The following is a 14,014-nucleotide window of genomic DNA, read 5'->3' on the forward strand; positions in this document are numbered from 1 at the left end:
CTGCGCGCCCTTCCTACCCCACCCCCACCACCCCCCGCCACCAGGCCTCTCCTACGGACCGCCGCTGCCGACCACCGAGACCCGCCCGCCGCGCCCGCGGACTCCTCGCGCCCGCCACACACGGGCCAACATGGCGGGGAGGGCGGAGCCGAAGCGACGCTTGCGCGCGTCGGTACGTGGCGCTGCGCGCGCGTGCGCGCAGGCGGCACGTGGCGGCCGGGCAGCATGGCGGAGTGGCGCGCGGTGCCCAGCGATCTCTTCCCCTTCGTGCTCGCCTTCCTGCGCGAGAACCGCTTCGAGGGCGCCGCGCGCGCCTTCGCCAGGGAGGCGGCGGCGGTGAGCGGGGCGGGCGGGGACGGCGGGGCGGGGCGGGCGGCTGAGTGACTGACTTACTGAGTGACGCGGCCCGTCTCTTGGTTTAGAAGGAGCAGGACCCCAACGCAGCCTCCCTCCTGGACATCTTCAGTTACTGGCTGAAGTAAGTACCCCTCCGGCAGCGGGGGCCGCGCTTACCGGGAGCGGGGCGGGGCGGGAGGGGTGGCTCCGCCGCGCTGCCGGGCACCCTCCAGCACCAGCCACCGTCCGGCCCTCGCCTCGTAGTCCCCAGCTCAACCTACCTTCCTGTAGGTCTCCAGCGGCCAAGAAGAGAAAGCTCGTTCCCAACGGCCCCCAGGCGAAGAGGGAGCCGTTCTCCAGCAGCGATGACAGCTCCAGCGAGGAGGACGAGACGCCGCCGGCCAAGAAGCCAGGTGGGGTTTGTGAGCGGCCCTAGGGCAGGCCAGGCCAGGGTTGTGTTTGGTTTTGGCTCCTCACCTGGATATAGAGCTCAGCTTCAGCGGCTCATTTGAGGTCCTTCAGCAGCTATCAAGGACAGGGTTTGTATTGGCTGATCTTGTTTCTGGCAGGTCTTTCGCCCATGACATGTAAGGTATCTTCAGCCTAGTTGAGGGTGATCTCTTTATCCAGTTATGATTTAAGCACATCAGGTTTGTGTCCGCTAGAAGGTTTTAGCCATTCAGTTTGTCTCTTGGCTGAGACTGGTGAAGGCATTGGGCTGTATTGAGTTTTGAAGGTGCTATTGAAGTAGCACCTTTATTGTCTTGTCTATATCAAGAGTCTGCTTTTTGAATGCTTACTGATAGGATATCTCGGCAGGGTTACTCGTGCTTGCTTCGGCACATTCAAATTATGTGTGGATTTAAATATTGAGTGAAATGGGGTTTTGAGTGCATGTTGATTGGACTGTTACCCACTCCATGGGAGGTAGCTACCTCATGGGTTTTCTTTTGTGCTATTTTCCAGGGACGCTCAGTTTCACCGAGAGCCTTAAAGAATGGTTTCTCATCTTGCTATTGTAGGAAAACTGATTCAGGTTTTATAAGTGCTTTCACATTTGTTAAAATATGTATAATGTGACAAAGCTCCTGCTTGACTAGGATTTATCAGGCTTCTCTGTATTGGTGGGCACCATGACCTGTTTGATGCAGGGCAGTTGTGTGCTGAATCCTCAAGTTCCAGAGAAATGCCAAGCATCCTTACTCACCTGCTGTTTGTGTGAGCTTACTACCCTCCTTTCTCTCAAGCCTGTGTCCTAGTGCTATCAGAAAAATACATCCCTCCACTGCACTTTGGTATGTGGTGAGCTGTGTTTTTCCCTTTTTATGTGGAAGTGTTCTTATGTCTTACCTTAATCACAGTGCATGCAAGTTGGTGTGTATCTAGCAGTAGATTTGCAGGAGAGGAGGAGTAGGCAGGGAGAGGGGGACACACAGAAAGACAACTGGTCTTCAACTTGAGCCATCCTAAAGCTGAATTTGAACTTGGATCTGATTTATATTTGGTAAGGACAGTTGCAAATATAACTTGAGGCAAAATGATTTCTTTTGCTCCATGTTACTAAAAAGCAATCGGTAACCAGGAAGGAGTAGATTTGGCTAAAACATGTTAAGCAAAGTGTCTGGAACTTTAACACAGCATTGCAGTGGTACTCTTTGGAAGTCTGCACTTGTTAAGTGGGTTTTTTTAAGCTGAATGGTGTGCAGACCCAGTTAATATTATCTCAGTTTGTGGGGACACTTTCCCTGTGGGGTGTCCTTTTTGGTGATAGAAGTCTGCACTTGAATGTGTACGTGACAGATAAAAAAATCTAGAATTGGTTTTATCCTCTTGCCTACCTGGTTTGGAGTCTTCTGCCACATACTGTTCAAGAAACAAAGTCAATATTACGAACTTCAGTCATGGTTGGATGACCTTAGTATATCCTTTTGCCCTGATATACACTAGTGCAGGATACAGGTACATGAAAGTTGTGAATTAACTTACTATCAATGTGTGCTGTCCCTTATTTGCAGCTAAAGCAGCAGCTGTGCCCAAGGCAAAAGCAGTTCCTCCAGCCAGGAAGGCAGAGAGCAGCAGCGAGGACTCCAGTGATGATTCAGACTCAGAGGAGGAGAGGAAGCCAGTAAAGGTCATCTTTTCTTTCCAGCCTCTTTAATACATGTTTGAAAGTCAAAATAGCAATAGTTTGAAGTCAAATAGCAAATTTGACCAGTAGAACTCTCTCTGAAATTTGGCTTGGTTTTCCTGAACTATGACGTGCCTAGACTGCTGCAGGTGCAATGTAATGTTGGTTTCGTGACCAGCACTCACTTTGTTTCATATTCAGGCATGCTCCTTGCTTTTATCCTAAGACTGCCAGGGCTTCCTTTTTTTGCAGAGAAAAATTTATTTACAATTGGTAAAATCAAATTTTATCTTTTTCTCCATATATGTGTATCTATAAAAAGAGAATCTTCTCTTTCCTGTTTCTTGCTGCAGTCATGGTCTTGAGAAGTGAGGGGGAGGAAGAATGATGTCACTGTGCACTGGAGAAGACAAACCAGAGTTGCCCAGTCAGTATTTTCAGTCTTCAAACTAGTGTGATCTAGAGAAGGAAGAGAACAGTGCCAGGCCCAGAGCTGCCCCATTTTGAGGAGGCAGAATTGGAGACTGAGGTGCAAAGGAAGTTTCCCATGGGCTGCTGGGAGGTTTCCCAGAGCAAAATTGTTATCCACGGACTTTCAGGTCCTAACCATTAGGCAGCATGGTGTTTCCAAGTCAAAATGGTAACCTCTGTGAAAGACAACTGTTTATACTCTCTGTACATGTGTCCCGCATGTTAGCCTCTTTTTATGGCTACAAGGGCTAATCAGTTTTTCTTCCTGTTGTTTAGAAAGGTGCAATACCCATGGTGAAGCCAGCTGGAACCAAAATCCAGCCTCAGAAGAAAGCAGAGAGTTCCAGCTCTGAGTCAAGCAGCTCAGATGAAGAAGCACCAAAGAAGCAGCCACCAAAACCAGCAACACCTAAACCGGGTACTTCTTATTGTGTATCATGAGTCAAAGTGCAAAACCAGAAAAGCTGGGGAAGGAGTGATGGAGGCTGTACCTACATGCAAAGGCATATGTATTAACATAGTAGTCTGCAAATCTGCTGTCACTGCTATTTGCAGTCCAGTCTGCTTCCGACATGGAAGAGGTGTAGGACTGATTGCAAATAAAAGATCAGGTCCCAAATGCTGCATTTTTTGCATAAGTAGCTGTAATCAGCAACCTTAACTGCTTAAGTTGTGCTTTTGCCAGTGTCTTCCCCTCAAAGAGCATGGAAGATCTTAGCCTTTAGTCCTGGAACTTCTGATGAGCTAGAATGGACAGTTTTCTGAAAACTTTCTCTAAGCTTGCAGCAGGATAAAGCCTCAGTTCTGCAGTACTGCCTTAATCTGTCCTATTGGCTTCCTGTGGTTCTTTTCTCTATGATACTTTATGTTGAATGTAATTACCCCTCATCTACCATAGCATATTTTCTAATGTCCCTTTTTACTTATCTCAAAAGGAAGTAAAGCTGCCCGGGCAGCCACTAAGGTGGTCAATGGAAAAGCAGCAAGCAGTAGCAGCAGTAGTGAAGATTCTGATGAGGAAAAGGCTGCACCGAAGAAGGTAAATTAGACCATGGAAAATTTAATGAATGCTGTAGAAGACTAAGACTGTGGGTATCTCTGTCTTGCAGGGACTGTGAAACATGTAGACAAAGACACAGACTATACAGATGCTGAGCATGGCATTTGTGGCTCTTAAACCTCCTTCTCCTTTATACAGTGGGATTATGTGTTCTAGCACCTCTCTATGCACTAGCTTTCTTCTGTAATACCTCCTTACCACTTCCTCTGCTCCTTCCTTTTACAGGAAAACATCTCATTGTGTCATAACCATACTGTAGTCTCCATTATATGTTCACTTTTGCATGACTGAGTTTTCCACTAGAGAGTGTTTAAAAATGTTTTATGCAACACAAGAATAATCATAATTGTGTTTGATCAAGTGGCAGTTGCTACCATTTCAGTCAGTTCTGTGCCCCGTACTCTGAGGAGCTCCTCATTCAGTGTTCATGCAGCAGAAAACAGCAGAGCAGCCAGAAAGATGATGCTTGTCTGTTTCCTAGAATTTGCATTTGAGAATCTTCATTAATCTTTCTTCTTTTGTCTTCAAAATTTGCTCTTTAAGTGAGGCATAGAGTTAAACGAGATCCACATCCAGCTGTCCCCACAAGATTTCTGTAACTTTTCTAATGTGTATTTCTTCTTGTGATAAGGCTGTTCCCAAAAAAACACCTTTGCCAAAACCTGCAGCCACTCAAGCATGTCCAGGGAAGAACAAACGTGCCAAGGAAAGTTCCAGTAGTGAGGACTCATCTGACAGCTCAGACGATGAAAAGCCACCTGCAAAACAAAAACCGAAGTCTGGTAAGTACTAAATACCATTGCTGCTACCTGGGAGGATGCTTTCTGCTAGTCCCACTGTCCCGGGAGAAGCATGTGCAGTGCACAAGCAAGTCTTGCTGCATGCAAAGTTCCAGGTGGTGCTGGTGGTGGTATCATGAACCTGAAATACCGCAGCTCTTTTCATGTGTGCTGTTGGGGCTAAGCTTACTCCAGCTCCTCCCTCAGCAAGTGATGGAGAGTGAGAGAGATTGTGACAGACTCTGCTTGGTTTGCTCCATGTCTTCTATTCAGGTAGCCTTTAAGTTCATTCTTCTTGCAGTTTTCCTGTCTGCCAGGATTTGGGAAGTAATTTGCCACTGGTTTGGTTATTCTGTAACTGTAGCAATTTAAGCTTTTTTAGGTTCTTTGTGAAGTATCCAGGGCTGTTCAGTTGCAATCTAGCTGATGGGCTAAATGGGTCTCTGTTCATAGTGCTTTTAGAATTCCAGTAGAGAGCTGATCTGAGTGGACGATCAAGCATTGAAATTCAGTCTGATTCTTGTAACCAGAAGATTTGAGAAGGCAGTTGTCCTGATTTCAGCTGGGATAGAGTTAATTCTCTTTTTAGTAGCTGGTATAGTGTTATGTTTTGTATTTAGTATGAGAATAATGTTGATAACACACTGATGCTTTTAGTTGTTGCTAAGTAGTGTTTAGACTAAGTCAAGGATTTTTCAGCTTCTCATGCCCAGCCAGCAAGAAGGTTGGAGGGGCTCAAGAAGCTGGGAGGGGGACACAGCCAGGACAGCTGACCCAAACTGGCCAAAGGGATATTCCATACCATGTGACATCACGTCCAGTGTATAAACTGGGGGGTGTTGGCCTGGGGGTGGATTGCTGCTTGGGAACTAATGGGTCATCGGTCAGCGAGTGGCAAGCAATTACATTGTGCATCACTTGTTTTGTATATTCCAATTCTTTTATTATTAGTATTGTCCTTTTATTATTGTTATTATTATCATTATTAGTTTCTTCCTTTCTGTTCTATTAAACTGTCCTTACTTCAACCCATTAATTTTACTTTTTTTCCCCAATTCTTTTCTCCATTCCACTGCAGGGGCGGGGGAAGTGAGTGAGCAGCTGCACGGTGCTTAGTTGCTGGCTGAGGTTAAGCCATGACAGCAGTAAATGAAAACAATCAACAAATGACATCTCTGTTTTTTTCTGAAAAAGTTTGGCAACGCAAGCTCCCATTCTTCTATAAGTGCAGAGAAAACTTTTGCAGAGATGGTTGGGTCAGCTGAACCCAAAGAGGAGAGTTAAACTCACAGTAGAAACAGGAGGTAGCAGTGGGGTGGGAATAACCTTTCAAATATAAACTAGTATCTTTGTAGCTACAGAAGGGGAATAAATGGAACCAAATTGCAGGAGCGTTTTATGCTAACTACAGCAAACATCTTGATGTGCTGCTCGCATTATCATGCAGGCACCTGAATGCTGTGTCTGTCTTCATAGGTCAGTACAGTGCTGTACCACCTCCTCAAGCTACACAGACAAAGAAGGGCCCTGCCAAGGCTCCTGCAAAAAAGGCTGAGAGCAGTGACTCTTCAGACAGTAGTGATGAGGCAGAGCAGGTGCCCCCAAAGGGAGGAGCAGGTGAGTTGCGAGGAGAGGAGGCTGCAGAGGAAGTACTACATGGTGCAGAAAATGGTTTGGCAATGTCTTGATTTCCTTGAAAAAGCCATTTGACTTTGGTCTGTGTTCCTATTTGCTTCTCTGGAAGTTTTGAGTAATTTGAAGGTGTCCCAAACAACACTGTGTACAATCTGTGGATCCAAACTGTGCACAGGTTGGATTGCTTTCTGTGTGTTGGTTTGAAAAGTTGTCAGGATCTAGTTTAGCAGGAATAAGCCAGGCCCATTACTGCAGCTGGCCAGGTCCTTGCTTGGCTTCTGATGTGCTGGCTGAATGGCTGATGCACTGAGAAGTTTTTGTCACGTCTGGAAAGGTTTGGGTCTTGGGACAAAGGTTTGGTGTGGATGTAGCCTGTTAATTTTGAACTTGCTTTTACAGGCAAAGCAGTACTATCTAAAACAATCCCTGGCCGCCAAAACAAAACTGTGACTACCAAGAAGGCTGAATGCAATTCTGACAGTGACTCAGGTAATTCAAGGAATAAAGTTTTGGGGTTTTTGTGTTAATTTTTTTTATTGGCCAGGTTGCTGTATAGTGGTGTATCTGCTAAGATCCTTAGCATAGGAGCTTGAAAGCTTCACAGTCTCCATAGCTAACAAGATATGAAATCAAAAAACAGCAGCCTGCTATTGCAGGGTGGAGTCTGACCATGAGACACCAATGAGACCATTGGCAAGTGCCAAAAGGTCTGCAAGTTGCTGGATGGAAAGGGTGGGGCATCACGTGTATCAGGTTTCTCCAGAAATGTTAATGGTTATACTTCTTTAGGATCTGTGTCTTAAGATTTTTGGTTTCTGTTATCCCATTGTGTTGGGGAGAAGTTTCCAAGATAAAAAACATTATCACCGTACCAAGTTCAAAATAGACTCAAAAGATGCCTTCTCCTAATGTGGCCCTAGGGGCAGTGTGCTTTGTGTCGTCTGTTGATCAGGTTTAAGGTTTGCAATGCTGTATTTCCTGTGTAAGTTCCTTATGTGCTACATTCCCCCTCCAAGTTCAAGATATTCCTGTTGTATATCTCAACATTTCTGGTGCCACGGCAGGAACTGTGGGTGGCAGCTACCTGTCTTATCTGCAGACAGCTAGCACTAGACTGTGTGACCCTTCAACAAGTGGCCTGAGTTCGGTGTTTTCTGATTTTGTTACTACTTTCTCGCAAAGGGACAAGATTTTGACTGCTGTTATTGAAGTGTTTCAGAAATGTTGGAATAGATAGGGCTTAGCATTCCACATTGCTGTGACACACAATACAAAGGCGTATTTGTACACAAGGAGTCTCCAGTCCATCCTCAGAGTGCTGCAAAACGCATCTGATGCAGGAAGTAGAAAGCTAAAATGAGATACTGTGCTGTTGCTGCCTCACTTTCCCTGCTTTGTCAATTTTATCTCCTAATTTCTTGCCTGTTCTTTGATCTTTACCACATAGCTTCTGTTTTTGATGTTTCTTATCCCTGAGTTTGTTCTTGGTGATACCTGTACTTTCTCCAGTCCCTTATTCTGTAGCTCTTCTCCTATGTTATTCTCCAAATACCTGCTTCCTTGTGCATGAATTAGTGAAGATCTTAAACTGCTTGTTTCCACTTCCTCCCAACAAAGAACATACGTGGAAAGGTGGATGCTGTCCCCTGACCATTCAAGTGTTTGTCAAATGATGCTTGTTACCAGTTATCTAGTGGCTCAGCCTTGGGCCACAACCTATTTTGCTTTTCACTTCCCCATGAGTTACATACATGTTATTGCTAAAGTAACTTGCACTAGAAGCTTATTAACTTAACATCCTTTTTTAATATTTAGATTCTAGCTCTGAAGATGCCAAGAAGAAGGTAGGGAGTAAGCTCCCAGCTAAACAACCTGTGATAAAGAATACTTCCAAACCAGCAAAAGTAGCTGTCAAGCCTGGACAAGCAAAGAAAGACTCCAGTTCCTCCTCAGACAGCTCAGGTACTGGGGTAGGAAAAAAATGAGAATTTCCACGTGCATGTTGTGCTTGCTCAGACCTCTGTGTTTCTAGGCAGAGTATGAGGGTGTAGTTGGACAGGAATACCCCTTGCAGTGTTGTTTCAAGCAGCTAATGAAGTACACTGTGTATCAACATTGAATCTGTGTGTTAGCTTCATGTTGAAGGAATGGGGCTTAGCCTTGATTATTATTTTCCTTTCCACTCTAGATTCTGATAACTCTGACAAGAAGGCCCCTGTGAAGCCCACAACTAAAGGAGCAACGCCTGCAACAAAGAAGTCACAAGCTGCCACAAAGAAAGCACAAAGTAGCTCTGATTCAGATAGCAGCTCCAGCAGCTCTGAGGATAAGAAGAAGAAAAAAGGCATTCCAGCTAAATTAGTTGGCAGAGTGGGTAAGACAGTGTCCAAACCTTCTGCCCCAGCTCCCAAAGCAGGCACTTCTGACTCTGATAGCTCGAGCAGTGAAGAAGAAAAGAAACCAGCAGTGAAACCAGCCACCAAATCTACAGGGGCAGCAAAAGCAACTGTGGGGAAGAAGGCAGCTGCTTCTACTAGTAGTAGCACCTCATCTGATAGTTCCAGCGAAGAGGATGAGAAGCCCAAAAAGGCAGGGAAAGGGGCACAGAACAGTTCTAAGACCACTGCCACCACAGAGAAAGCAAAAGCATCCACACCAGTAGCAAACAACCTGAAGTCTAAGCCAGCTGGTGGCAGTAGTAGCAGCAGTGAAAGCAGCTCTGAAGAAGAGACTGGAAAAGTCAATGGAGGTATTACCTACAGTCTGGGAGGTGGGTCTGTCAGGCAATGTTACTGAGCTAAGCATTGGATGGAAGCCTTTCCTAAACAATATTCAGTCTAATCTCTGTGTGCTACTAGATTATGCCATCTGGTGCAGTACTGAGAGGGAAGGGCTAGTTTTTAATTTGTGATCCTTTTTGTCTGTATTGCCTATCTGCTGGCAGTGGAATTTGTGGTAACATTAAGTACTTTCCTGTACGGTTGTTGCCAGTTGCTATCTGTGCATGGCCAAGATTGTTGGTGAGAGCAAGGCAGACTGCTGGAGGACTTTGTGTTGAGTGGGACACCATAGATGACGCCCCAGTGCACAGTCTCAATCTTTATCCCTTCAGGAGAACAATTTTGAATGCCCTAGTGATGTGTGCAAGTGCATACTGTGTGACTCCCAAGAACTGGCAAATTTTAACCAACAGACCTTTCTCAAGTGCACTAAATCATTAATACAGAGGTACCCTATTCCACAAAACTTTCTTCATCCATTAGGATAGGATGGCAAAATCCTTGCTGATGCATGATGGCTATTAGTGTCTGTTACAGCAGTCTGTTTTCTGGGTGAGGTAATGCAGGGACTGATTCTCACACCTGTGTCAACACTGGGTTCGCGTTCTGGGGGACAGATGCCATTACCTTTCCCAATGCTGCAGTTACTCCCTTTGAAGTTTTACTGCTGTACATCTAACAGGCACAATCGGGAAGAAACAGAAGAGGGAAGGTGTTCAGGAGCCAGAGACACCACACAGTAAAAAGGCAAAGATCAAAGCCAAAACACCACACACAGTTCCCAAGGTGAAACAGGTGAGTGAGGGTGGACTGTGGTGACTGGTGAGAGAGGCATCTCTGCCTCCTGAACAAGTAGGCTTTTGGGGGGGGAGGTTGAGCCCACAGGATTATTTGTATTTTTGCTCCCTCCTTGAGCACTTGAACCTTGTGTGGAGAACCCTAGGAAGTGCACATACATGCATAATATTATTCTGGCAAAGGTTGATGGGATATGCTTGCACAGGAGCATCCCTGAGCTGCCTGATCTGAAGAAGGGAAAGAATTATGAATCTGAGAAACACTTAAAAGTTGAGGTGATGTGAACATGGCTCCGTATTTGCAGGGCAAGGAGGGAAGGAGGTTGTCACTAAGGGAGTATCATACACTTCCTGTACCTTGTTTTCTTTCTCTTTAACAGCCAGCCTCTCCATTCCGCCGCGTAAGGGAAGAAGAGATTGAGCTGGATGCCCGTGTTGCTGATAACTCGTTTGAAGCAAAGGTAGGGCTAGGTAGTGCCCAGAGTGGTAACACTTGGCCTCCACAAATGCCCATTGGCAGAGCAGCCTTGGTGTGTTTGTGGGCAGTCTTTTTGGTGGGAACTTTTTCCACCAGGAGGTGCTGTTAGGAAGTGTGTGAGCACTGGCAGGAGGCGTGTGGGAGAGCCGTATCAGCTCCAGTGTTAATGCACTGGTGTTTGCTGGGTAGGATGAAGTGCAAAGCATTGCCTTTGCTCTCTTGGGTACTGACTTGAATTTCTTTTTCCTCTCCCCCTGCATCCCTCACAGAAAGGAGCAGCTGGTGACTGGGGTGAGAAGGCTAACAATATCCTGAAATTCACTAAAGGCAAATCTTTCCGCCATGAGAAGACAAAGAAAAAACGAGGCAGCTACCGTGGGGGCACTATATCGACCCAAGTCAATTCTGTCAAGTTTGAAAGTGACTGAGAATGTTTCCTTTGGAATTCATAAACCATCTGCTCACCAGAATGGCTTGGATGGGCATGTGGACATTATGGATGTCAAGCCTGCCTGGACTGCTACCTCCCCTAGCTCATTGTGGGGCAGGCAGCTCCAGCGTGGGGATGTGGACAAATGGTTGGATGTTCCCCCCTTTTATTTCTAATTCTGGTTTAGGCCCCTAATTTGGAACCATCCTTTAGCTGGTGTTATTGGCACCACTAGAGTGATCTCCAAGACTTATATTTTCTATGGTCTTATTTTAAAAGGCTGGCAGTGATTTTTTTCATTTTGGTTTGCTGCCCATCTAGTAGAAGAAGGATAAATCACTTTACTGTATCTTAACCTCCCACTTTCTCAGCCAGTTTAACTGGGATACCTGTGAAATGGCAAGTATTGTAACTTGCCTTTGGCTAGTTACTGTAAGAGCAACAACTGATTTGAACCCTCTGGCTGTAATCCCCACCCCCATCTGACATTTCAAGTTCACAGTTGCAGTGTGACAGGGTTCCTCTTCTGTTTCCTTCTTTTATGGTTTCACCTTGCAATAAATTCCTACCTTCCACTCCTGTTGAGGCCATTAACCAGAGTACTTAGAGAAGCAGAGTCTAAATACACCTTAGTAGCTGAGTAGCTGTATTGCTTGCAGTTGCAAGTTGGGGGGCTATTGACAGAAAGGCCAAGGTCTGCAGTAGTGCTGTGGCACTCTTGGTAACACTTTCATTGGGAATGTAGCTGGAGGGTGGAGATGTGCAGAAGCTCTTGACTGCATGGAGGTTGTAATGTTGGCTCAGTGGGAATGGGTAAGGAGGCAGAGGAGATGAAGCCCTCCTTTCTCCCCAGCTCTGCTTTTTGCTGTGTTTTTGTTTCAGAGGCTCTGACTGCAGTGTGGCATTACTGCTTGTTCTGTCTGAACATAAAACATGCCAGCTTATGCTTACTCACAGCAATGTGCTGTGCAGCTTCTTAAGAGTCGAGATGAATGTATCATTAATGCCTTAAATTTCTTGGTTGGATCACTTGCTCTTAGAGCTGTTTTCCATCTGTTAAGTCCCTCTCACGAAGTAAAATGCCAGTTTCCCCATAGCACTAAGGCAAAGAAAGCCTGGTGCTGTGAGGTTTGAAGCATTACCTACAAGTACATGTTCAGTATGGGAAGCCTCAAACAAGTTCAGTAACTTGCAGCCTAAACTGAGATTTCATGAGCAACTGAGACAATATAATGGCTTACTGCGATTGAGAGGAGGGCTTACTTTACCTCCAGTTGTGTTACTGCCTCCTTGTTTCTGGTGCAACTCGCATCTGGTAGAAAATGATTCCCCTGACTATTTTTTTTCCCCCTATTAGGTGGTTTAATTTTAGTTCGTGGAGCAGTCTGCTGAGGCCACAGCCAGTATGAATTAAGCAGTGGTAGCACATGTTTGGGAAGCAGGGTCATGGGCTGTGAGAACTGCTCACCCATCTCATGACACTGCCAGCCACCAAGAGAGGTTTATGCAGCGCCAGATTTCCATGTTTCCATTTCCTCCCCAAAGGGTGACAATGAGAAGAGTCCTGTTGTTATAGGAAGCTACATTTGTGTGCAAAGCAGTGTCACTTAATTGAGGGTTGGATGAGACTTGATGAGCCACCCCGATATACATGAGCTGCAGCTTGTTCCAGTGAGCATTTTTGAGGACTTCCTCTCTGGTTTGCACAATCACTCTGGTGCCTGAATTCTAGGCTACAGTGCAGAGTGGCCCAGGAGACCACAGTTATTACAAGGGATTAAAGGTTAGAGGCCAAAGGAAGGTGGGAAGAGAGTATTTTCTGCCTGGGGATTTGAACATCATCTTGCTTGTGATTTCTCATTTACCCTCTTTCTTCTGTTTATCAGGAACTTATATTTGGAACTCTTGAACTTTTTAAAAACTTAGTTTTGGGGTTATTTTAAGTGTGAGGATTTTAATGTGTTGGAAAATAAAGATTGCTGCCTTTGTAATCTGAGTGGATCTGGTAGTTAAAGGTGTGGAATAGCAGGGAGGGTATGGGTGCTGGGGGTAATGCAGCACTGTCTCTACATCTGTCTGCAACCACTTGCCTCCTTAGTTACATGCTCATGTGCGGGTAACAGGCCTTCAGAAGTGAAAGGTGGCCTGTGCAGCTGGCTGTTGAGTGACTGCAAGAAATTTGGATAAAACTCTAGAATAATATTTGCTTATACCAAGACAAACTGAGGCTGCTCAAGTCCCTTCCCACCAGAATATCTGGTTAGTTCTTCTCAAATATTGCTACCAATTTAGCTGTATGGCAGCTGGCAATATAACTTAAGTAGCACCAGCCTATGGGAATAGGAAACAATAGGCATAACTGAAAAATTCTGTATATACCTGGTTAAAAGAAGTAATTTCTGTGTCCCCTTAGACATGTGACCATATGTGCAAGGAAAAGAAACTTGCTAATAAGTAGGGCCTGGTGGAGGTCTCGTGTGCTGTAGTGCTTATTTTTACCCCTTGTGCTGCACCTCTGTGGAAAGGTTGGCATGAATCGCGAGGCGGATTGGGCTGTCGACTGCTCTGTAAGCAACGCTGTCTGCCACCACCTTCCACCTCAAATGTCATGTTGTAGGAGAAGGTGTAACACTCGCTGTCTGAAGTTTCAGCAGCAGACACAAAGAATATCGTTAGCCTCGCTGGAGATCAGCAGCTGGCTGAGCACATGCAACAAGTGCTGGGTTGGGGAATGCTTTGTGAGACTCTCAAAGCTACATGCTCTTCCATGTGCTTGGCACTCCTAGGGGAATACAGCTCCCTTGGCAAGGTTTTGCAGCTGCTAAGCAGGCTTAACCTACATCTCTGCTCTCTGCTGCTGTCCTGCTGTAAACGACACACCTCGTGGAGCACCTCGGCTTAGTTTCCCTGTGCATCGCTGGTGCAGTTTCTGCTGCGGTTAAGGCTGGAACTGGACTAACAGGACATCCCCCTCTGACACGTGCTGTACATGTATGGGTGACCGTCCCCGGCGTCCTAATTCCCCTATGCGCCATCCTTACCATTTTGCTGTCCTGAGTACTGCGCGTACAGCCCCCCCCCCCCCCCCCGTCCCCCTGCTCTCACGGAGCCCGCAGAGGG

At 46.0% G+C, this 14,014-nt stretch overlaps 1 protein-coding gene across 4 annotated transcripts; it reads left to right on the forward strand.

The window, feature by feature from the left end:
* The first annotated feature begins 206 nt into the window (after positions 1-206).
* Positions 207-12,885, forward strand: NOLC1 (nucleolar and coiled-body phosphoprotein 1). Of its 4 annotated transcripts, none has more exons than XM_075025890.1 (14): positions 207-336; positions 423-478; positions 628-749; positions 2,352-2,467; positions 3,212-3,353; positions 3,871-3,974; positions 4,627-4,777; positions 6,251-6,391; positions 6,809-6,898; positions 8,225-8,371; positions 8,598-9,179; positions 9,872-9,984; positions 10,367-10,447; positions 10,734-12,885. In XM_075025890.1, the coding sequence occupies exons 1-14, from the start codon at positions 226-228 to the stop codon at positions 10,890-10,892; spliced, it is 2,115 nt and encodes a 704-aa protein (XP_074881991.1). In that variant the 5' UTR covers positions 207-225; the 3' UTR covers positions 10,893-12,885. The 4 variants fall into 4 exon arrangements, with proteins under 4 accessions (XP_074881991.1, XP_074881992.1, XP_074881995.1 ...); XM_075025891.1 differs by having other exon boundaries at positions 8,598-9,158; XM_075025894.1 differs by lacking the exon at positions 9,872-9,984 and having other exon boundaries at positions 8,598-9,158.
* The last annotated feature ends 1,129 nt before the right edge of the window (positions 12,886-14,014 follow it).

Source organism: Buteo buteo, chromosome 4 (assembly GCF_964188355.1).
Source record: "Buteo buteo chromosome 4, bButBut1.hap1.1, whole genome shotgun sequence".
Lineage (NCBI taxonomy): Eukaryota > Metazoa > Chordata > Aves > Accipitriformes > Accipitridae > Buteo > Buteo buteo.

What these genes read in the sequence shown, in the direction of transcription:
- NOLC1 (XM_075025890.1), top strand. Translation starts at nt 226, where the DNA reads ATGGCGGAGTGGCGCGCGGTGCCCAGCGATCTCTTCCCCTTCGTGCTC. An exon ending in ACCAGCAACACCTAAACCGG is followed by an intron (nt 3,354 to 3,870) that starts GTACTTCTTATT and finishes TTATCTCAAAAG; the next exon opens with GAAGTAAAGCTGCCCGGGCA. An exon ending in AAAAGGCTGCACCGAAGAAG is followed by an intron (nt 3,975 to 4,626) that starts GTAAATTAGACC and finishes TCTTGTGATAAG; the next exon opens with GCTGTTCCCAAAAAAACACC.